This window comes from Crocuta crocuta, unplaced genomic scaffold (assembly GCF_008692635.1).
Source record: "Crocuta crocuta isolate KB4526 unplaced genomic scaffold, BGI_CrCroc_1.0 scaffold273, whole genome shotgun sequence".
Classification (NCBI taxonomy): domain Eukaryota; kingdom Metazoa; phylum Chordata; class Mammalia; order Carnivora; family Hyaenidae; genus Crocuta; species Crocuta crocuta.
In genome coordinates this window covers 1,051,102-1,074,845 of record NW_027529425.1, presented here as the reverse complement: position 1 = coordinate 1,074,845, position 23,744 = coordinate 1,051,102, and the positions used below count along the sequence as shown (strand labels likewise).

General features: G+C 42.4%; 1 protein-coding gene across 5 annotated transcripts in view; it reads left to right on the top strand.

The window, feature by feature from the left end:
- LOC144227124 (cytochrome P450 3A12) overlaps positions 1 to 23,744 on the top strand; it is a 105,197-nt gene that overhangs the window by 40,176 nt on the left and 41,277 nt on the right. The window contains exons 2-5 of one of the 5 annotated variants that reach the window (XM_077758669.1): positions 13,071 to 13,164; positions 13,350 to 13,450; positions 15,545 to 15,597; positions 18,142 to 18,241. In XM_077758669.1, the coding sequence (XP_077614795.1) occupies positions 15,590 to 15,597; positions 18,142 to 18,241 (108 nt within the window). In that variant the 5' untranslated portion in view covers positions 13,071 to 13,164; positions 13,350 to 13,450; positions 15,545 to 15,589. Of the gene's footprint in view, positions 1 to 13,070; positions 13,165 to 13,349; positions 13,451 to 15,544; positions 15,598 to 18,141; positions 18,242 to 20,021; positions 20,175 to 23,744 lie in introns of those variants that run through there. The other 4 variants (XM_077758670.1, XM_077758673.1, XM_077758671.1 and 1 more) reach the window with 4 other exon arrangements.

Genomic DNA, 23,744 nt, shown 5'->3' with positions numbered 1-23,744 from the left:
AGTGAGAGCCACGTTTATTAAAGATATATAGAGGGGCGCCTGAGTGGCTCAGTCAATTAAGCCTACTTCGGCTCAGGTCATGATCTCATAGTTCATGGCTTCAAGCCCTGCATCAGGCTCTGTGCTGACAGCTAGCTCAGAGCCTGAAGCCTGTCTTTGGATTCTGTATCTCTCTCTCTCTGACCCTCCCCTGCTCATCCTGTCTCTCTATGACTCTCAAAAATAAATTTAAAAAATTTTTTTAAAAAAGATAGAGAGAGAGGGTAGTTACAGACAGAGTGAATCTCCACTTTGCTTCGGGCCTGGGGTTTTTATTGAGGATAGTGGTCCAGGTGTTTGAGTCTTCTTATTAATCCAGGAACAAAGACAGGCATCCTCCATAAGTCACTGATACCCTGGAACCAGGGTTCTTGGTGAGTCAGTGGTCTTGGAAACATCCATGATAATCCACCTAGTCACTCCTTAGATATTATCTGTTGTGCTGGAAGACTCCAAAGAAATCATTAACTTCTGACCTTTACAAGGAGTACATATATTATCTGTTCTACAAGACAGATATAAGGTAGGGAATAGGTCCTAGCAAGAATAAAAGCAGAAAAAGGAGTCAAAAAGCAGTTTTTCATGGTGTCCCATTAGTTTCCTGGTTTCAAATAGATAAACAAATTGTGGTATGTATGGTGAGAAATTGATGTGACTGGAGTCATTTGAAAATGGAGCTGGAGCAGGTACTTCAGAGAAACTGCCTAATCAGCATAGTTTGAAATGGACCAAAACCTCTGGACCAGGCAAAATAGCAGTTGCTTTAAGCAATTGCTTGAGGAGTCAGAGGGATCACAAGACTGACAGTTATGGACTTTCTGAAAATAAAACCAGCAGTCGGTCAATATATAACTCAGAGTAGTTTAATTTGTAAAACAAACAAAACAAACAAAAACAAAAAACAAAAACAAAACCCTAGAAAACTTTTTTTCCCTTTCAACTAATGTAATTGGCCCCTTCTCTTTTCTCATAAAAAAACACTTGCTTTCATCCTAAGGTGGGACTATGTTTGGGTTTCTATCTGAATATGCTTTCCCTAAATTGCAGTTATTTGATCCCAAATAAGCACTGGTTTGCCTCTCACTGTGGCTTGTTATTTTTAGATTGACAGTACAGATCATAGGTCATTATTCAGCCATGAGAGGGGTGAAGTACTGACACATGCAAGTGCAGGACGGAGCCTTAAAAACATTGTCCTCCGTGAAAAAAGTGCTCAAAAGAAACAGGACCTAAATGGAGTTACTCATGTTAAGCCCCACTAAGACTTCATATCAAATCTAATTGTAGTTTCTGCCTCTCCCAGGAGTGGAATTTTACACCAGTCAGTCTGGAATTTCCTGATCAGCACTGGTGAGGTCATCTGCCTGATAAAACCCCTTGCCTTCCCCTAAGGAAGGTAATTTTGCCTAAAATAACAAACGCTTTTTTTATTGTTCACTCTTTTTTTTTTCCTTACAAATAGTTTATTGTCAAGTTGGTTTCCATATAACACCCAGTGCTCATCCCCACAAGTGCCCTCCTCCATGCCCATCTCCCCTCTCCCCCCACATCCATCAGTCCTCAGTTTGTTTCTCAGCATTCAAGAGTCTCTCATGGTTTGCCTCTCTCCCTTTCCCTCACCATTTCCCTCCTTCTTCTCCCCCATGGTCCTCAGTTAAGTTTCACACTCTTTTTTTTTTTTTAATGTTTATTTACTTTTGAGACAGGAGACAGAGAGCGCACAAGCAGGGAAGGAGAAGAGAGAGAGGGAGACAGAATCCGAAGCAGGCTCCAGGTTCTGAGCTGTCAGCACAGAGCCTGATGTGGGGCTTAACTGAGCTGAAGTCGGAAGCTCAACTGACTGAGCCACCTAGACACCCCTAAAATAACACACTCTTAACTTCCTGTCCCACCTCCTTCTTATCTGAAAAATCCTTCCATTTGGCATTGCTCCTGGAAGCTCACTTCTATTTATTAAATGGGATGCTGCTGATACATGAATTAATTGTTGAATAAAGCCAATTAGATCTTTAAATTTAAATTAATAGGGGCCACATATTACATGACTCCATTTATATGAAACACCTAGCGTGGGCAAATCCATAAAGACAGAATGTAGATCCATGGTTGCCAGGGCTGAGGAAAGGAGGAGGTGGGGAGAACCTGCTTAATGGGCACAGGATTTTATTTTGGAGTAATAAAAATATTTTTAGAACTAGATAGAGGTAGTGGTTGCACAACATTGTGAACGTACTGTTAAAAAAAATGAAATTCAACTGAGTAAATTTGAATATCTCTGTGGCTTTATTAAGCAATTCATGAATCTTCAGGCAACATCCTACCTAGCAAGTAGAGAGGCACTTCAAGGAGTTGTACAACATGGAAGATTTTTATAAGCAGGAGAGTGGGGCAAGGAAGTTATTAGCAGAAGAAAAGATTGTTTCAGCAGGGCCATTCAACCTAGGAGAAAGAGCAGGGGTCTTATTAGGTGGAGTATATCTTCTTCCTTTGGGGATTCTGGAAGAGCCCATGATATTACCTCATTGGTGCTGACCGGAAGATTCCTGACTGACTGGTTAAGACATTTCTCAGGTTGGGGGCGCCTGGGTGGCTTAGTCGGTTGAGCGTCCGACTTTCGCTTAGGTCATGATCTCGCGGTTCGTGGGTTTGAGCCCCGCGTCGGGCTCTGTGCTGACTGCCAGCTCAGAGCCTGGATCCTGTTTCAGATTCTGTGCCTCCCTCTCTCTCTGGCCCTCCCCTGCTCACGCTGTTTCTCTCTCCTAGAAATAAATAAAAAAAAATAAAACAAAAAAAAATTAAAAAAAAAAAAAGACATTTCTCAGGTTGAAATTGCAGTTAAGTTATATATTAAGCCCTGGTTTTGTGATTTGGCTTCACATAAGTGACTCCATCTTGGGCTTGTGGCTTTTCCCTTAAACAGTACTGACACTGAATTGTTGACTTAAAAATGGTTAATTTTACATTATATGACTTCTACGTCAACAAATATTTTGAAACCAAGAAATTGTCCTAACAAGTATAAGACAGATCACTATGGTGCCTGCCAAGCCCAGTGACTTTTTCCAGAGGCCATGCCCAGAGTAGGCCTTAGCCTTGGCCCTAGAAGCAAAGGATACTTACCTGGGGCTGTGGTGTGATTAATTCCTTATTAGCAGCAATAAAGATCAGCTCAATTTAGACACTGTACCTTGCAACCAAGAAATGACAAACATACTCGGCAATGATAATGATGGTAAGCTGGCCATTCTAACAGCCTGAAATGCATTCTCTTCTCTTTTTCTAGCCAAATACTCCTCTGTCCCTGGTACAACCTGTGCCACCTCTTCTGGGAACCCACTCCCTTCCTGCCCCCCCCCCCCCTCCCCCCCCCCCCCACTCCCCCTGCTCCACATCCCACTTTTCTCTCCCTTCCCCAACCTCCTAATGCCTTCCTTTGGAGGTGTCTGACTGCAATGCAGTACCTCACCTAGGGCCTTTGCGTAAGTGCCCTTTGTAATAGTCTTGTTCGCACTTTGCCTCCATGGTGTGTCATAGCACTAGGTACAGTGAAGACTGATGCAGACCGATAAAGAGGTCTCCATGGCCCTGAGAATAACCACATGCCAACTAAAATTGGCTGCAGCTCAAGGGTAGGGTGCACTTGGTGAGGCAGGGTGTCTGGAAAAAATCAGTGGGTTTGGCAGCTACTTATGTCTCTTTGGGAATCCCTTGGAACTGCAAGCAAAAATATTTGATGAGTATTCATTTTTTAGGGAAATATGTCATTACTTTCATCTGATTATCAGAGAAGCCTGTGTTCTAACAAAAGATCAAGAACTCCATCTTGTAAACCTGGATAATCTTGGCCAAATGATTGGCCCTCTTTTCTGGTCCTCTCCTTTCCCCATTGCTAGTCAGTTCAGGAAGTTTAACACGGTAGAAAAATACTTATTTTTTTCAGTGATTTTTGAACTGTTCACCCTGGGATCCCCAATCTGGATTCTAAACAAAAACAAGTACTGATGTTTTTTCCCATTTACAGCAAAAAGTTAATTGATGAGATTTTCTTTATTTAAAACCAGTTACTATTTTTGAAAAGGCTATATATGTGCATAAAGTAAAACATTAAAGTGGTATGAGAGGAAAGTGCTTTTATACTATGAAGAATGGTATTTTCTTTAGGTTTTCTGGTAGATACTTTTATCATGTTAAGAAAGTTTCCTATTAGTACTTTAAGACTTTTTTTATACTATAAATGGGAGTTGAATTTTATCAAATACTTTTTCTAAAACTATTTTGATGATAAGACTTTTCTTATTTAATTTGTTATTGTGACAACTGATATTTCTCTTTTTCTCTATTAACCATCCTTGAGTTCTAGAGTCAAATCAAACTTAGTCACAGTGTACAAGTTTGCTGGCCAAGGGTCAGGCTAATTAGGAGGTCAATAATTAGGAACAACTAATAGATGACCCGTGAGCTGGACCCAGGCAATTGGAGGCTACGCACTCTCTCCTCTGTCCTTGGAATGTGTATTTTTCTGGTTTTCCCATTCCCAGAAATAGTCCCAAAGACACAGCCTTGATGTAGTGATGTGATGCTGAGACTATCTGGATGGTACATGTGACTGAACCAAGTTAAGGCCTCTGTATAAACTTTTAAGATGTGTCAGTTGAGTGTGGAGATCTATTGTCTTGCAGCCACCAAGACAAGTCTTGTGAGTAAATTCCCTTTGCTTATTAAAACTGCCAATCTGGAGTGGTATTTCATTACTTGGATCTCTTCCGGCCTTCCACATACAGGAGCCAGTTTCAGATTACACCTGAGTAGCTTGTGAACTCACAGCTCCCTTGAATGTTATTTGAGGCTCAATTTGAACAATATCTAAGGAAACAGAGAAAGCAGATAAGGCATTTCATGCTAAAGAAGATAGTTATTTTACTTAGCTGTAGTATAATTATCTGTTTGTTTTCTCTATCTTCAATTTGAATGATATTTGGGTCTGAGACCTACTTTTACTCCATGCATTTAGAACAGAGTTTGGAAAGTACATGATGAACATATTAGTACAGGAAGGAGTAGGTGACAGGCATGAGGTGTGTGGGGTGTTCTTTGGACACATAGTGTCTTGCTTCACACATGCTGCACAACTCTGAGGACATGAGTCTTTTCAGGTGTTTCCTACAGGGAAGGATGGGGCACAAAGTTCATGCCTCTATTAATTCATTTTGCAGACAAGACCATCTGCGTGGGTTTGATGCTGCCTGTGTTGTAGTCCCCAGCAATGACTAGTCTGTCATTGTCAAGATAGATTCTAAACAGCTGGAGCAGGTCCTGAGGTTAATAAGGCAGGCAGATGCTCATGTTAGGCTCAGTTACGAAATAATCATAGCTGAGCATAGGATTTGGAGGCAAATGAAAGTCTATTAGTTCCCACAGAGGCTTGGTTTCCAAGTAAAATTAAAAAAGGCTTTGTGTTTAGGTAAGAGCATTAAGCTTTCAGGCTCTTTATCAAGAGCATTAAGTTTTATCGAGCATCAAGGATTATCAGACAACATGTCCTATCAGACAAACATCCTTGTTTGCACATATTCTGTGTACTTCTCTACTGGGGAACATAGAGAGGGACATCCCGCCCAACAATATTCTAGTACCATTTTGACTAGCATCTGTCTTTCCTATTGATGAGACAGAGACCTGTGACCTGGAAGATTGAGGAGGCAAGTGCTTTCCATGGGTCTCCATGGATTAGGAACAGAATTATAACCAGTTTGCTGTTGCAGCCTTGGGTATCACTATTTCCTGTAGTGACCTTATCAGGGAAGGGAAAATGTTGAATATCGGTACTGCAGAGTGCAGAAAAGATTTCAGTCTCTCTCCATGTTCACATATTTACAATATGTTCTTGTGATCAATAACTGTTGGGAAGTCAATTGCAGTTACTGAGTCTCAGTTTCTATGAACGTAAACTGGAGATAACAGCATGACCCTATAGAATGATGCCCAGTGAAGACACCAAAAGGGGGCAGAAATATTTCAGAATTCCTGGGACTTTCTCTTCTACTTTTCCTGGGGATCATTTCCAGCTTCCCATGTCTGTCCTGTATTGGTATTCCAGCTTGGAGCCACTTCTTTCTTAATTACCTCTTTGTAGGGCTCCATTGTTTCCGAGATTCCAGAGGTATGCTACATAATCTATGGTTTCTCAGGGCATGCAGACACAGAACATGGGTCAGATTGATGTTAATAAGCCAGTGTAATTTCTAGATGCTCTGTTATCGATTTCTCCCATTAGGTATCTAGCATGGTCACCAACAGTCTTCCCAGAAAGGATACACAGGAAGTCCAGTAATTTCATTTCTACCAACTCAACTCCATCAACCTTGCTGGATGCCCTCTGAGGATATAGCACTTTGCTGGAGACTAAGGACATAATGTTGATGAGTACTCAGACTGTGCCCGTGAGAAACTCTCTATCTGTAAGGCAAATAGGGGTGGAGACCAATGATAGGGGTGGAGAGGGCAGAGAACAAGAATAGAACTGGGACTCATGGGACAGAAATTTCCCAGAGAAGGAAGTTGTTATAGCTCTTCAAGGAGATTGGTGAGGAAAGACTCCAAAATAGGGGATTCTTTTGGAGCTGGATTTGAGGAGGAGTAAGATCCTTCTAGGATGCACAGGGTCATTTCTAGGTAGAGGAAACTACATGAATAAACATGAGTAGACCCAGCTTGTTTGAAGGATGTCAAGTATTTTGGAGTGCAGGCAGCCTTGGTGACAAGGAAAGGTTAGAGATTTTTTTTTTAATGTTTTATTTATTTCTAAGAGAGAGAGACAGCGTGAGCAGGGGAGGGTCAGAGAGAGAGGGAGTCACAGACTGAAACAGGCTCCAGGCTCTGAGCTGGCAGTCAGCACAGAGCCTGACGCGGGGCTTGAACCCACGAACCGCGAGATCATGACCTAAGCGAAAGTCGGACGCTTAACCGACTAAGCCACCCAGGCGCCCCGGAAAGGTTAGAGATTTAAGAACAGCGACTTTACCTGAGTTTCTCTAACCTTCGAGGTTACTGATAACACTGGTTGAGTTGTTTATTGATTTCCCATATAATATGAACTCAAAGGAGGTCAAACTGGGAGTGTCCATGATGCTTTGCCAACACTCATGGCTGGGGAGGCACCTTCAGGTGGAGCTCCAGCCCCACCCTTTCTTCAGTATATACATTACAGCCTCACTGAATCACCGCTGGTGGGAAGGGAAGCTCCATACACACAGGCCAGCAAAGACTGATACATCCTGCTGAAAGAGAGTAAAGGAGATCTACAGAGGAAAAGTGGCCATGGACCTGATCCCAGGCTTCTCCACAGAAACCTGGCTTCTCCTGGCTGCTAGCCTGGTGCTCCTCTATCTGTGAGTAAATGATCAGGCTCATTGCTTCTGGAACCTTGGGCTTGGGTTGCTAATCAGAAACCCCTCCCCTCTTTTCCTAGTCTGTTTTGAAGATCAATAGAGTTAATAAAAGGGAAGTTCTTTAAGTGTTGGATACTTCAAACATGCTAGAAATACATATGGGGTTATTATTGACTTCCCTCAGATCTGTGGAAGGAGTACCCCCACACCCCAACTCTAATTTCTGTAGTTAGGAGGGCTGAGAGACATTATTAGCTCCTGGGGATGATCTTCTTTTTGAGCAACTGTTGGGACCTAGACCCATCGAGCAGAATTCACTAGAGACAGATTAAAAGCAATAGGCCCCTGTGCTCTGGGGTCCTCACCCACATCCCAAGATCTGGAGATTCTGAAGGCAGAGGACTGGCTTGGATTTTGTCTCATTATCTTCACCTTCTTGGACTGTGTCTGCTGAGGACACATGTAAAAGGATGGATCCTGTGTCTCTCAGGTGGCTCCTGCTCCCCTCCCTCCCACCACCAGGCATCATGTACACAAGTCACTGGTGTACCCAGACTTCCAGGGGGTGCTGGACGTGCCTCGCCTTCCTCGTCATACTGGACTCTTCCCTCTTTTCTGTGCCTCTCTCCTGGCCATTCCCCTACCTTGCAATATGCAGAACTTCTTACCCCTAAATGAGCATCTTTAGAGCTGAGGATACTTGGCAGAAATCTTGAAATTTTATTCATTTCATGTTTTCCTTCTGGCCTCTGGGAAGGTTAGCATCAGTATAGAGATTTTTTCCTCCATCGATATGAAATCTGCCAGCAGGCTGCAAAGACATAGCCCTGAAAGCAAATTTGGATTTTAAATATGTTTTTTCCTTCTATGTTACAGTACAAGAGGAGGAATAAAAATCATTAGCAGAGGAGTTTTTCAGTGGCAGGTTTCCAGCATCCTGAAACAGGTTGGGAAAGGACCTAGTTTCAAACTGTGGGTAGGGACAGTTCCCTCCATGTCACCTTTGACCTCTATCTCAATTTTACTTTCTTTAAGAGTAGAAAATCATGAGAATGTAAACACAGAACATATAAGCTTCATTTTCTGAGAGAAGGGTTTTGCATGTTGGGTATTGTGGCAACCTATGTTCTGTGTGATGACATTTAAATATAATTGATGTGGTTTAATTTCATTCTATTTAATACTAGGTGGGTTTTTTGTTTTGTTTTGTTTTTAATGAGATAAGACTATTTCCAGCTTGTTATTTTTGAAGGCTAAAAGGAGGCTGTTGGTTCAGTCTTTGTGACTATAAGGGTACAAAAATAACCTCAGCCTTCTACAGCAATGTTGGGAATATGAATTTAGTGTATACATGCATACTTCTATGATATAGGTTGTGTATATGTTTACAAATGCCCAGCAGGTTATTTTAACCCCTTAGCACAGGTGAGTAGAAAGACACTGAGCCAGTGCTGATGTGAGAGGCATACAGGTAAGACTCAAGATGGAGTGGGAGAATATTCCTCCCTCAGAGCGACCTCCCCAGAGGAACTCCTTGGTCCTGGTCCCATTGGAGGTCATCACAGGACCACAGGGTTAGTATCTCATCTGCTTGGAGCCAGGGGACAGGAATACCTTGTAAGTCACACTGTGTGTGGTTTGTCTGGCAGTGGGGCCGTCATTGGATACTGTCACCACCAGGCAAAACAGCACTTTAGAGTTAGAAGACACCGGTGTAACCAAGAGTCAGTAGCTGTAGACAGTGCCCTCTGCTTGCCAACAGAATGTATAGGCACTAAAAATGAGTCACTTTATTGTTAGCCCCTTTATTCATACGAACAGCAACATTACTCTACCAAAATGAAAGAAGCTGGAAAGACTATAATTCATCCAGCCCCACCTCTGTAAGTTTAGACACTAGACCGGATCTTTCTTTGGGACTGGTATTGCTGACATATTCGGCCACTTGCTTGGCCTAACCTGGGAATGGATGTAACACAATGGATGTCCAGAAGCCAGAATTGATTTTTTGTGTTGGTGATGGCAAAGAAGGAACAGAGGTAGGACTAATCAAGGCCACCAAAATGGTGGCATTTGGTGCTCATGAGTCCAGCTGTGCTAGAGGAAGAATCCAAACACCCAGCTTGGGCTGGCTGAGGTCCCTCTGCTAGGTCCCTCAAACACATGTCCTTTCATGCGGTTTTGGGGGTTTGATTATATAATATAAGATTTTCTGGGGGCGCTTGGGTGGCTCAGTCGGCTAAGTGTCTGACTTCGGCTCAGATCATGCTCTCATGGCTTGTGGGTTCGAGCCCCGCATTGGGCTCTATACTGACAGCTAGCTCAGAGCCTGGAGCCTGCTTCTGATTCTGTTTCTCCCTCTCTCTCTGGCCCTCCCCTGCTCACGCTGCCTCTTTCTCTCTCTCAGAAGTAAATAAAACATTAAAATTTTTAAAAAAGATTTTCTGGATGTGTACAGAATATTTGGAGCCTATACTGTATTTAAAAATAAATTTATTCATTTTGAAAGAGAGAGACAAGAAAGAGAGAGAAAAAGAGAGAGAAAAGAAGCAGGGGAGTGCAACAGGAGAGGGATAGAGAATCCCAAGCAGGCTCCATGCTTAGCAAAGAGTCCAATGCAGGGCTTGGTCTCACGACTGTGAGATCATGACCTGAGCCAAAATCAAGATTTGGTTGCTTAACCAACTGAGCCACCTAGGCACCCCAGAACGGGTACTGTCTTAAAAGCTAGTCTCCAANCTCTTGAAATAGGCCTGGAGAGCAATGTACTTTCCTCTTAGGACTGCCATTGCCACATCCCATAGACTTTGAATTGTTGTGATTTCATTTTCATTTGTTTCCATATATTTTTAAATTTCATCCCTAATTGCCTGATTGACCCATTCATTCTTTAGTAGGGTGGTCTTTAACCTCCATGTTTTTGGGGGTTTTCTATGGACTAAATTTGATTGTTTAAGCACGCCGGTGACCAGAGGTAATCAGGTCAGTGTTCTGCGGAAAAAAGAAAAAACAAACAAAAAAACAAAAACAAAAACCAAAAACAAAAAAAAAAGGGGGAAAGGGAGGAGGGCAGTTCTCAAGCAGGGATGGGCGTGGTGTGATCCAATGAATCAGGCGGGAGTTCTGCCTGGAGGTTGTAGGGAGGAGTGTGGTGGTGCTCCACCTCGCTTTTAGAGGCGTGTAAACTTCCTGGGCCAGGGGCTCAGCCAAAGTTTGTTGGGCTTTTCAACCCAGGCCAGTCCCAGCCATCCAAATCTCAGGCCAAGCACCCAGCTGAAATTGCCTCAGGCGATCCCCTGGCTACCCCTCAGGGCAATTCCAATCTTTCAGGCTAGCTCTGCGGGTGGAGCCAGAAGCCGCTGCTCCCTTCTCCTCTGGGTGGGGCTGGAGAGCCTGGGCGGGGCGGGGGGCTTTGTCTGCTGGCGTGCTGAGCCCGCTGGAGTGAGGAAATCAAGTTCCCTTTATGTCTCGTCACCCAAAACATGAACTCGCGGTCACATCTGCCAGTTTTTAGCGCTTTGCCTTCCCTCTAGAATTCCAGCCAGCTAGGAGCACGGACGCTGGTGCCTCTGCGCGCCTCCTCCAGGGGTCCAAGCCCCCAGAAAGGCAATGGCTGCAGGCGCGCAACCTCTCCCAGCCAGTCAGTAGCCAGCACAAAGAAGCAAATCGCGAGCGCAGCCCCTCCTGGGCGACTTGGAGCGTGGGGGGCCCTGAAGCGCAGGTATTTTGTGCGCATAGATTTTCTACACCCCGAGCGGAGGTTTTTCTGTTTCAGACTCTCTTTTTCCCCTCTCACTCCCCACAGAGGGGGTGGCCCATCTCTCCAGTCTCCAATCCAGGCCCGATTTTTACTTCCCCAGTTCACACTCACGTTAGAAGTCTTTCTCAGTGGAATCTGCGTCCTTTTTCTCCCAATCTCTTGGGTTTGGTACGTTTTCCTATGGCTTCAGATCTTTTCCGTGTGATGCATGGGCGCGAGTGCAGGTACGGAGCTCCCTACTTCTCCGCCATCTTGCCCCTCCTCCTCCTTTGGAATATTTTGTCATTACTTATTTTATGTTGCATAACACATATTCTGCTATGAACTGGAGATATGTGAACTTTGGGAGACCCCCTATCTGTTAGCTGAAAGCACTTGTCGGGTATGTAATCATTTCTACCTAGCATCCTTTCCCACCACTTTCCTAATTTGCCTCTATGGGGTTAGCCCTGTAGGCCTAGCAAGTTCATGGTTAAAATGGTGCTGGCAGCCTTTTCTCTCAACCTCTCTCCTCCCTCTACTCTGCTGTCTCTCAGCAACACCTAAAGTGGAAGGTTTGCAAGGATCCAGAACCCCTAGTTGTGGGATTCCACAAGCAAATCATGAAAGATGGATTGCAAGCAGGCCTGTCATAGGGAGCACCATCTATAATGGGTTTTTGAGAGTTGATACACAGAGTCAGTAAATTAGTGACCATGTTGAAAGAAAAAAATGAGTGGGCGTGGCAGTGTGCTGAGCAGACGAGTTTCACAGGTTGAAGGACCAGAATCCGCAGGGGGAAGAATGGTCTGGGAATGGGTTGTTTACTTACTGATTCTTTTATATGGTATCATTCAGGGCACATATGGGTCAGTCCTCCTTCTCTGCAGCTCAAGAGAACCAGAATGGCTGAAAACAGAGACTTAAGTGGAGCTGACACCATCCCACTTTTCTATGAGGCCAGTTGAGGCTGGGACACAGTTTTCATTGTACAGAAATAAGAACCTTGGTTGCTCTACTGGGTGTTATATGGAAACCAACTTGACAATAAACTATTTAAAAAATAAATAAAATATAAAAATGGCTTGAGGTAAAAAAAAAAAAAAGAACCTTGGTTGTTCTGTATCTCTATAAAGATAAATTTAAGTAGGATCATATCTCAGAGGCCCTGGGTGGCTCCACTGGTTGAGTATCCAACTGTGATTTCCACTCAGGTCATGATCCCATGGTCATGGGATAGAGTCCTACATTCAGTTCCACACTAAGTGTGGAGCCTGCATAGGATTCCCTCTCTCTTTCCACCTCTCCCTTGTTCATGCTTTCTCCCTCTTTCTCTAAAAACAAAAACAAAAACAAAAACAAAGAGGACTCAGATCCCAAACAGCAACAGGGACTACAAGAAAGGAAAAGAAGAAAGTTCTCTGACCAAACCATAAGAACATTTTGACATAGACTCTCTGTTACTGAGTGGATATAATTAAGAAAAGTCTCATCATTGGAGCAGAAATTTTTTTCTCTTCCTCCCTTGAATGACAATCTCTAAATTCATGGAAGAGTCATTTACTAAATAGGCATGAGTGAATTTCCTGGAAAAATTCAGCATGAACTTTTCAGGAGATCTCAAGTATAGAAACATTTTTCAAGTGTTAAGTCTAGGATTGGGACTGTTAAATTTTCAGCTGCTTTTAGCTAATCATCATCATTATTATTATTGTTTTGGGTCTATAATGGAGAAGGGAAAGGAGATGATGAGTAATGTAACAATTGCCATTGGAATTGATGTTATTATTTCTTCCCTATGTGTTACCTCCTCTCTTACCTGTTCCAGTTTTGTGTCAGTGATGGGCCAGTCCCTCCACCTCTTCCACCATCCCTGTGACCAGACTTACTCTTTCACTTTATAGATATGGGACCCACACACATGGACTTTTTAAGAAGCTGGGAATTCCTGGGCCAAAACCTCTGCCTTTTTTGGGAACTGCCCTGGGGTACCGTCAGGTGAGTGTTGTTTGAGCTCCCAGCTCCCTCTTTTGCTTCTTACAGTTGCAAGTCCCAGCTTAGTTCCATATTAAAGATATTCCTCAGCAGAAGTTCTTAGTTTCAGGCTTTCCAGAAATGGTGTCACAGTCTCCACCCAGCACATGGCCAAGTGTACCCCACGGCTCTCTCTTGTCTGTTCTTAGGAGCCTCAGGTTTCCCCTGAGCTGGCAGTCCAGGTCTCTGACTGATGCAGCCCAGGACTTGCTGTTCCAGCTTGGGAGCATTGTGAAGAGATCCTTGGCAGGTACAGGTTCCCATGAAGGCAAAATTGTATTTGTCATTAGGTGAAAAGCATCAAAGGAGTCCCTGGTAGTGGCTCATTATCTCTGTAGGCTAGAGTCAGACTTTCCTGTTCATAGCATGAGCTCTGACTAGCCTTTTTGTTTTCCTGGATGGCTCTACAACTTCAGTTTATTGGGCAGCCCCAGATTCATCTTTGGGAAGTTTGCACATATTTGAATTCTCCTAAGAATTGCCAACCCCCTGCAGTTATTTCAATGACTTTAATTCATCCTTTGCTAATGGTGACAACTTTTGGGATTCAAGTGGTTGAACCAGACCTTTCTGCTTTACTCCTCTACTTTTTTTTTTTTTAATAGTTTATTGTCAAATTAGTTTCCACATAACACTCAGTGCTCATCCCCACAAGTGTCCTCCTCCATGCCCATCCCCCCCTCCCCCCACATCCATCAGTCCTCAGTTTTTGTCAGCATTCAAGAGTCTCTCATGGTTTGCTTCTCTCCCTTTCCCCCACCATTTCTGCCCTTCTTCTCCCCCTTGTTCCTCCGTCAAGTTCCTCCTAATCCTCCTATACGTGCAAACATATGATATTTGTCCTTCTCTGCCTGACTTATTTCGCTCAGCATAACACCCTCAAGGTCCATCCATGTTGCTACACATGGCCAGATTTCATTGTTTCTCATTGCCATGTAGTATTCCATGGTATAGATAAACCACATCTTCTTGATCCATTCATCTGTTGATGGACACTTAGGCTCTTTCCATGTTTTAGCTATTGTGGTTTACTCCTATACTTTCAAAGGAGGCACCCTATAGGTGAGTCTGAGCAGGGAAGGAGTCTAACCGATGCAAGATGGTGCTTGTCTATTGACTTCAGATTTTAACCTCCAAATGAATTGTGTGTGTGTGTGTGTGTGTGTGTGTGTGTGTGTTTTACTTGAACAACGGAAGAACCACTCATACAAAATCACTAGAAAAGAGTTGTTTTGACAAAACTATTAAAGATTTAAAGTAACTGAATGGAATGTACTAGCAGACACACAGACTGACTGTAGGTAGAGCCATGTGGCTAATCCAGCTCTGATGCCTCACTCGAGGCCTGACTCCTGAACAGAAGGTAGGAGTTCATGTGCTGAAGGTCAGCAGGCAGAGTCTCTTCTACAGGCTGCTCTCTGCCTTGGATTTCCTTTCCCACAGACCTGAAGCTTGTGCCTCAGATCCCACCTCTCCTGGCTCTCAGTTATCATTAAGTGCCCAGTTATCATTAAGAACTTCCTGGATATTTCCTCTCTGAAAAACCAATAATCTCCTTTCCACTGTTCCCAGATCATCTGCTTAGTAGACCCACCACATTTGGAACTATACTTTGCATAGTTAAAACATCAAAATCACAGCTGGAACATAGAGACAGGAAGTTTCCTGATTTTCCTGATTTTCAAGTGATGTAAGCGAAAACTCAGAGCAAGTTTTAATTTACACTGTCTTTTGTGGAGTGGTGGCACCGTCCCATCTTTTCTGTGTGAGAACTAGAAGTGTGTCTCCTTTGTTATTCCTCCATTTGTCTCTCACTTTCTCACTTAACAAACATGTGCTAGCCTTCAGGTAGATCTGCTACTCTGAAAGAGGACACAGGTGTCTTAATATCCAAAATCCACTGAAAATCTAGCAGGGCTCATGAGATCAATGAATGGGGTGGTAACAGGGGGTCATACTGACTTTCCATCAGCTTCTGTTTTCTCACGTAGCCCTGAAGGTAATAATTCAGATGGCTATGAGGTTTAGAGACAACACATGAACAAGCCAAACATGTCAGAAAGATAGGGATTACATAGTCTTCACAAACGGGTAAGACGCTCAGTATCTATAGTACTCACAGACAACTCAAGAGAGACTTGAACTTCTCCATTTCATATCTGCTCTGTTTTCTCTCCCTTCCTATAAGATGCCTGTGAATAGGAGCTTCCCTCTTTCTGCCAATGAGAGGTAGTGAGCCACATTTCATGTGCATTTCATGCAATCTGAGACTTTTTTGTGTACTTAGAGTACATTTAGCTCAGTACATTTAGTTTGTTTTAATATGTTTTGTTTCTCCTTGCAGGGTTTTTGTGAATTTGATGAGAAATGTTTTAGAACATATGGAAGAATGTGGGGGTGAGTATTCTGGAAACCTACAGGGGATGGGCTTGTTATGANCAGTTGAGAGCACTTGGGATGATGCTCACTATATTAAAGCTTCTGGAGCCTCCCCTTCTCAGGATCCCATGTGTCACCAGGTATGCAGGCCCATTATGAAATGGGTCTGGAGAGCTGCAGGGCATCCTTTATATTTTGGATTAATATGTGCTTTTGACAGAAGCGTTGCTGTAAACAGAATGGAAAACAATTTCTGCTCAGCTTTTTCTTTGTCTGCAAGTGTGTAGTTTGTTTTGTTTTCAGTTTTAGTACTAAGCCAAGATTTTCCAATAGAAATATAGTCAATATTTCTCCCATTCTATGGACTGGAAGAGATGTAGGAAAATTCTTTTTTTATATATATATATNGAGCCTGACGCGGGGCTCGAACCAGGAGTCGCGAGATCATGACCTAAGCGAAAGTCGGACGCTTAACCGACTAAGCCACCCAGGCGCCCCAAGATGTAGGAAATTTCTAAACCACAGTGTTTCCCTGGTGGGCTGATGGACTTGGCATTTTGTAGTATGACCTCAGCTGCTTGTAGTGGATGCTTCCATTGATGTCAGCTAAAGGTTTACTGAAGCAGTGTGAAAGGTATAGTGTGGTGCTGGGCTGCTCACAGTCAGTGTTGTACCTCTTTATCTTCTCTGGTCAAGTCCTCAGGTACCATATGGCTCTGCTGAGTTGGTGTGTCCCATAAGCAACATGATGGAATGGAAAGAACACATATTTCTGAATTGTCACTGGTTCATCTCCAATGTCCCTTCTTTTTTTTTTTTACAAGTAGTTTATTGTCAAATTAGTTTCCACATAACACTCAGTGCTCATCCCCATAAGTGCCCTCCTCCATGCCCATCCCCCCCCACATCCATCAGTCCTCAGTTTTTGTCAGCATTCAAGAGTCTCTCATGGTTTGCCTCTCTCCCTTTCCCCCACCATTTCCCCCCTTCTTCTCCCCCTTGTTCCTTCGTTAAGTTCCTCCTAATACTCCTATACGTGCAAACATATGATATTTGTCCTTCTCTGCCTGACTTATTTCACTCAGCATAACACCCTCAAGGTCCATCCATGTTGCTACACATGGCCAGATTTCATTGTTTCTCATTGCCATGTAGTATTCCATGGTATAGATAAACCACATCTTCTTGATCCATTCATCTGTTGATGGACACTTAGGCTCTTTCCATGTTTTAGCTTCCAATGTCCCTTCTTACATTCAGTACTGTACTGGTCAGCTCTGTGGAGCCCGTCATACATTATGGGCCCCAGTTCTGTCTTTAGTAAATGGTTCTCATGCTTGGCTGTGGATAAGGACCATCTGAGAGGGCTTGTTAAAGTGCACATTCTTGGGGCACCTGGGTGGCTTAGTCGGTTAAGCGTCCGACTTTCGCTTGGGTCATGATCTCGCGGTTCGTGGGTTCGAGCCCCGCGTCGGGCTCTGTGCTGACTGCCAGCTCAGAGCCTGGAGCCTATTTCAGAGTCTGTGTCTCCCTCTCTCTCTGACCCTCCCCTGCTCACGCTGTGTCTCTCTCTCCTAGAAATAAATAAAAATATTTAAAAAAAAAAAGTGCACATTCTTGGTTTCCATCTCCCAGCAACACAGAATCTGGAGGATGTGAGGTGGGGTGCAAGAATCTGAATTTGACTGGTAGTGGAAGCCGTATTAGGGCTATGTGAGATCATGAAAGTAAAGTGTAATTCCAAAACACTGTCCCTCCTCCACCCTGGTGTTTTTTAACAAACAAGATGAGACACAGGAAATCGCCCAAGAAATATGATCAGGCTGATGGGAGAGCCATACCAAGTGCCACCTCAGTAAATACTATCACTGCTTCAACACTAAATATACTCGACTCCCACTGAAGTTTCTCTGTATTACCTTATTCTCTTTGTTTTGTTTTTTTGTTTTTTGTTTTCAAAATTTTCTGAGTTAATACTACCAAGGATGTCTCTTTAATATTTAAATAATATTTTCTTTAAAATGTAACTAGCAAGCATATTTTAGAAAATAAGTCAAGGAAATGATTCATAATTTTGCCATCACTTTTTGAGCATTTCAAGTCTTTATCTGCAGGCACATCTTTCATCTTTGTGATCACTTTGTCTATAATTTGCACCTAATATTGTATCATGTGCATTTCATGTGTTTGATGTATCTTCAAAATTATAATTTTTAGTGATTGAGTGGTGGATTCTCTTTCATTTTTTTTTGCTCTTAGATAATTTACTTGCCTTCATTTATTTACTAATCCATCTTCTTGTTTGATAATATAGACAAAATATTTAAAATGTTTGAAGTACTTCTAAAATATTTGAAATATTTTTAACATGCAAAAAATTATGGAGAATGGTCCCAGAAATACCCACATACACATGTAGACTTAATAAACGTTCTAATGTCATTTCTGGCCATGGTCTCAGAGATTGGATGAGGTAAGATCAGGATAAAAGTCTAGACTTCCAGGAGTGGCTGCCATTGCACAAACTGGCATGTTAAATAATCAGCTGTTTCCCTGACACAGGTTTTATGATGGGCGACAGCCGGTGTTGGCTATCACAGATCCGGACATGATCAAAACAGTACTAGTGAAAGAATGCTATTCTGTCTTCACAAACCGGCGGGTAGGCATGGATTTATCTTAAATTTACATAGTTATTTCTAAAACTTTTATTTGAAAATAATAATAGATTCCCTGGAAATTGTCCCAGGAGGTGTCATGTCATGTGGCCTCCAAGCTGTTTCCTCTAAGATAATATCTTGCTTAACTATATAGGACAGTATCAAAGCAGAATTTGTCATTGGTTCTAGCCACAGAGCTTATTCAGATTTCAGCAGTTTTAGGTTTACCCATTTGTGTGTGTGTGTGTGTGTGTGTGTGTGTGTGTGTGTTGCTGTCTGAATATTTATCTTACATGTAGATTAGTGTATCCACCAGCACAATCATGTTACAGAGCTGTTCCATCACCAAAAGTCTCCCTCTTAGTATTCTTCTGTAGGCACAGTGTGTAGCTTGTCTTTTTGTTGTATCAGGGTCTACAGCAGAGCAAACTTTTTTTTTAAATTTTGATAAGTCCAGTTCATTTGTTTTTTCCTTTTATGGGTTTTGACTTTGGCATCATGTTTGAAAACTCTTCACCTAGCTGCAAGTCCCAAGAATTTTCTTTTCTTTCTTTTCTTTTCTTTTCTTTTTTCTTTTTTTTTTTTTTGTTATTCATTATTTTAAAATCCAGGTTTAAAAAAATTTTTTTCCTTAAGTAGCTTATTGTCAAGTTGGTTTACATATAACACCCAGTGCTCATCCCCACAAGTACCCTCCTCCATGCTCATCACCCCCCTTCCCCTCTGCCCCACCTCCATCAGCCCTCAGTTTGTTCTCAGCATACGAGAGTCTCTCATGGTTTGCCTCCCTCCCTCCCCCANTTTGATTTGTATTTCCCTAATAAGGAGGGATGCTGAGCATCGTTTCATGTGTCAATTTTAGTGTTAATTGTGAAGTGTGAAGTTTAGGTCAAGGATCTTTGTTTTTGGTCCTTGAATGTCTAATGGCCCCAGCACCAGTGCCTCCATTGAATTGCTTTTGTACCAATATAAAAATTCAGTGGGGCATGTGTGTGTGTGTGTGTGTGTGTGTGTGTGTGTGTGTGTGTGTGTTTCTCATTCTTTGTTCTGTTCATTGATTTCCGTATCTATCCCTGCATTGGTGCCACACTATCTTGTTTACGATAGCCATATAGTACTTCTCAACACCACATCCAGTGATTCCTCCCATATTATTTTTGTTAGAATTGTGTTTGTTATTACAGTGTCTTTGCCTTACAGTACAAATTTACAACCAATTTATCTATGTTTACATAATATTTGCTGAGACTTTGTAAGACATGATTTAAACCTATCAATCAATTTGTGGAAAATCTGTATCTTTACTAAGCCATGTCTCTTAATGCATAAACACAGAATGTGTTTATTTAGGTTTTCTTTTATTCTTTTCACTCACATTTTGCCCTTTGCATAGAAATCTCATGCATGTTTTTTTTTAATGTGCATCTGAAGTATTTCACCTTCTTTGAAAGATTATAATTGTTGTTGTGTTTTTAATGGGTTTTGACATATTCTTGTTATTATATAGAAATGTGATTGGTTTTTGTGTTTATTTTGTTTCCTACAACCTAGCTTAGTTTATTTATTTGATGCAGTGGTCTTTTTTTTCCCCTAAAGTTTATTTATTTTGAGAGAGAGGAAACAAGCACGTGCATGCAGGCTTGAGTGGGGAGAGGCAGAGAGAGAGAGAGAGAGAGAATCCCAAGCAGGTTCTGTGATGTCAGCACAGAACCCAATGTGGGGCTCCAGTTCACTAACTGTGAGATCATAACCTGAACCAAAATCCAGATCTGGACACTTAACCAACTGAACCATCCAGGCACCTCGAGGTGTCCTTTGCTATATTCCTCAATGTTTTCTACATTGACAATTATGTCACCTGAAATAAGGACACTCTGATGTTTATCTTTCCAATCTGTATGCCTTTTATTTCCTTGTTTTGTATTATTGCATTAGGTAGGATTTGTACTATGTTGTTGAATAAGCATTGTAAGAGTGGACATTCTGTCTTGTTCTTGATATTAGGAGGAAATAGTCTTTTGTCATTAAAAAATATATATATATTTACAATGAAAACTGTATATGTGATGTTTTGATTTATGTTTTATTATGAAATGAGTATGACAAATGAATTAATGTACTATCACCACCCAGAGTTACTATGTGTGTGTGGGGGGGGGGTGAGGATAAGAACATATAAGATATATTTTTTTAGCAAATTTCAAGTATACAGTACAGTGTCAATAATTATAATCACCATGCAGTATATTCAGTCTCTAGAACTTAGTCATCTTATAACCAAAAGTTTGCACTATTTGTTTAGTATCTGTCTCATGCCCTCCTACCCAACCTCTGATAACTACCACCTACCCACTGTACTGAGCTTGACTTTGTTTTTCTAGATTCCACTTATAAGTGGGATAATGGGATTCCTGTCCTTCTGTGTCTAGTTTTGTTCCCTTAGCATCTTACCCATGCTATCCAGGTTCATCCATGTTGTTGGAAATGGAAGGGTTTCCTTCCTTTTTAAGGCTGGGTAATATTCCATTTTCTTTATCCATTTATCTGTCCATTTACACATAAAGTAATTATTGATAGGTTAGGATTTACTGTTGTCATTTTGGCAATCCAGATGTTTTATAGATCATTGTTCCTTCTTCCTGTCTTCCTTTGTGATTTTAGGTGTTTTTTTTTAATAGTGATATGTTTTGATTTTCCTTTTTATCTTTTCTGTATCTACTCTAGGTTTTTGCTTACCAGGAAGCTTACATTAAACATCTTATAGATACAGCAGTCTATTTTAAGCTAATATGAACTTAACTTTGTTCATATTAAAAACTCAATGCTTTACTCCTCCTGCACCTATTTTATGTTTTTGATGTCCCAATTTACATATTTTTATATTGTATATTTAACAAATTATTTGTTATTTTAATTATTTGTCTTTTAACCTTTCACTAGAGTTATAAGTGATTTGGCTATAACCAGTACAATATCACTGTGTTCTGAATTTGACTACACATTTACATTTACCAGTGAGATTTTATACTTTCATGTAATTTCAAATTTTTTAATGTTTTATTTTTTATTTCTGAGAGAGAGAGAGAGACAGCATGAGTAGGGGAGGGGCAGAGAGGAGTAGAGAGAGAATCGCAAGCAGGCTCTGTGCTAACAGCTCAAAGACATGCTAGGCTCGATCATACTAACTATGAGATTGTGACCTGAGCCAAAATCAAGAGTCAGATGCTTAATCAACAGAGCCACTCGGGGACCCCAAATTCTCTCTCTTTTCAGAAGGTCTTCTTTTCTGGGTAAGTATTCTTGGATGGTATTTTTTTTCCCCAGCACTTTGAATAAATCACCCACTAACTTCTGGCTCTCAATATTTCTGCTGAGGAATAAGCTGGTAGCCTCATGGATGTTCCCCTTGTATGTGATGAGTGCTGGAGTCCAGCTCCGGCCAGGTCCAGGGGTCCCTGAAGGATGGACAGTGTCAGCAAGGGTGGGATGAGGAAGGCATGAGATTATTTCTGGTCACCAGCCAGACCTCTCCACACTGTCTGAGACTCAACTTTATTTTATGATTTAGTGTTTGGGGGACAACACAGAAGTGGCATTCTGATGATAAATTCTTTTATCAGTAAAGATTCTCTAGAACATTGATATGCAAAAGGGTATGGGGAACACCCCAGAGGTGGCATTAGCATAGTAAAGGCAAAGGTTAGTTCTTTGTGAGGAGGGGCCAATAGCCTGTTTATCACTTAATGGGAGGTATTAAGAAAAGCAGGTCTTTCAGGAACTGTGTTTGTCCCATAACCACAAAAGAAGAAGTTCCTACAGTAAGTTCCTTAACAAAGTGCAGTCAGCATATCAAGGCCAGAATGCGTAACTCTGAATACCAATCAACGGGGTGTCATGGGGGGGGGTTGGTGCTCAAGCAGAAACAATTGGGTGGGAGTGGATATTGGTCGCCATCTGATGGTAAGAGTCCGTGCAACTTACCTTAACCTCACAAGGAGTTTTTTCTTAACTTATGAGTTCAGAAATGGCTCCCGACAGATGAGCTCCTTTTCTCCTAATCGTTTCAAGATTTTTTAATTTTTTAATTTTTGAGTTTTATTATAATGTGTCTTGGTGAAGTCTATTTTGGATTCAACCTTATGGAGGACTTTTATGCTTTATGTCCTAAGATCTCCCTATATCTCCCTAGGTTTGGGAAGTTTTCAGCCACTGTTTCTTTAAGTAAGCATTCTTCCCACTTTTTCCTTCTCCTCCTGGGTCTCCCGTTTGTGAATATTGTTTCACTTGATGGTGTCCTCTAAGTCCTGTAGGCTTTTTTTCCTAGTTCCTCCTCCTTCTCCTTCTCCTTCTCCTTCTCCTTCTCCTCCTCCTCCTCCTCCTCCTCCTCTTCCTCCTCTTCCTCCATCTTTTTCCTTCTTCCTTCTTTCTCCTCCTCCTTCTTTCTTCTTCTTCCTCTTCCTCCTCTTCTTCTTCTTCTTCTTCTTCTTCTTCTTCTCGCCCCTCCCCCCCACTCTGACTGGATAAATTGAAATAATCCAGGAGGGTATGGTTGATTTAGGCAGTTGGGGGCCACGTTAGCCACTGCATGTCCTTGGCAGCAAGAGCAGTGGAGGGTTCTTTGTGGTTGCACAGCTGTTGGGGTCTTCGGTAGCACCACCAGATCCAGCACCAGGAGATTGGAGCAAGCAGAATGGTGGCTAGAACTAGAGCTATGCATATGCTCAACTGTGGGAGCTGAGAGCAGGTGCGTGCTCAAAACCAGGCTCAGGCCACTGGTGGAGACTATGGCCAACTGTGGGTACACAGGTAGCTTTGAGTGCCTGGGCTCTCTTTGGGTACTTTGGTGGCTTCAGAGGCTAGCCACTGGTGCATGCATGGCAGTGGGGGCTCCTGACTGGAGTTCACACAAGCTGTGTAGTTTTACAGCTTCAGGGTTTATCTGTGGTCTCAAGTGGTAGTGCATTCCAGTGACAGGAGTTAGGCCTGGCCTCAGAAACCTGAGGAGCAGCTGGGGCCTGGGCTGGTTTGTACATATGCCCAGTCACAGAGGCCAGGAATGGCTGCTGGTACAGTTTCCAGGCTCAGGGTGTTGGTGTTGACACCGGCTGAAGCAACTCAGGTGAGAGGAGATAAGGCAGAGCAGGACTCAGGAAGCTGTAATACACCATTGTGAAAACCTGTGGGACTATAAGCAGCAAAATCTTTAGAAGGTGCACAGTATTGTGCCAGCTGCTTGTTCCTTAGCAGCTAAGGTTTGTAGGGTCCTCTGCAGAGCAGGACATAGAGAACTATGGTTACTCATGCCACTTGGCCGATACTGGTAGTCCTGCCCTTTTTTGTTCGTAACCATCTCTAGATGTGTCAGCTGTGTCATCTCTGGGAAGTTTGAAACCAAAGTGGGTCTCTTGTGTCATACCCTGAAAGGGAAAATTTCCCTCACCCTTTTGTCTAATACTCAGCACGGACCCCTCTCAGGCTGGAAAGTGTCTTCCTGGTACTGAGCAG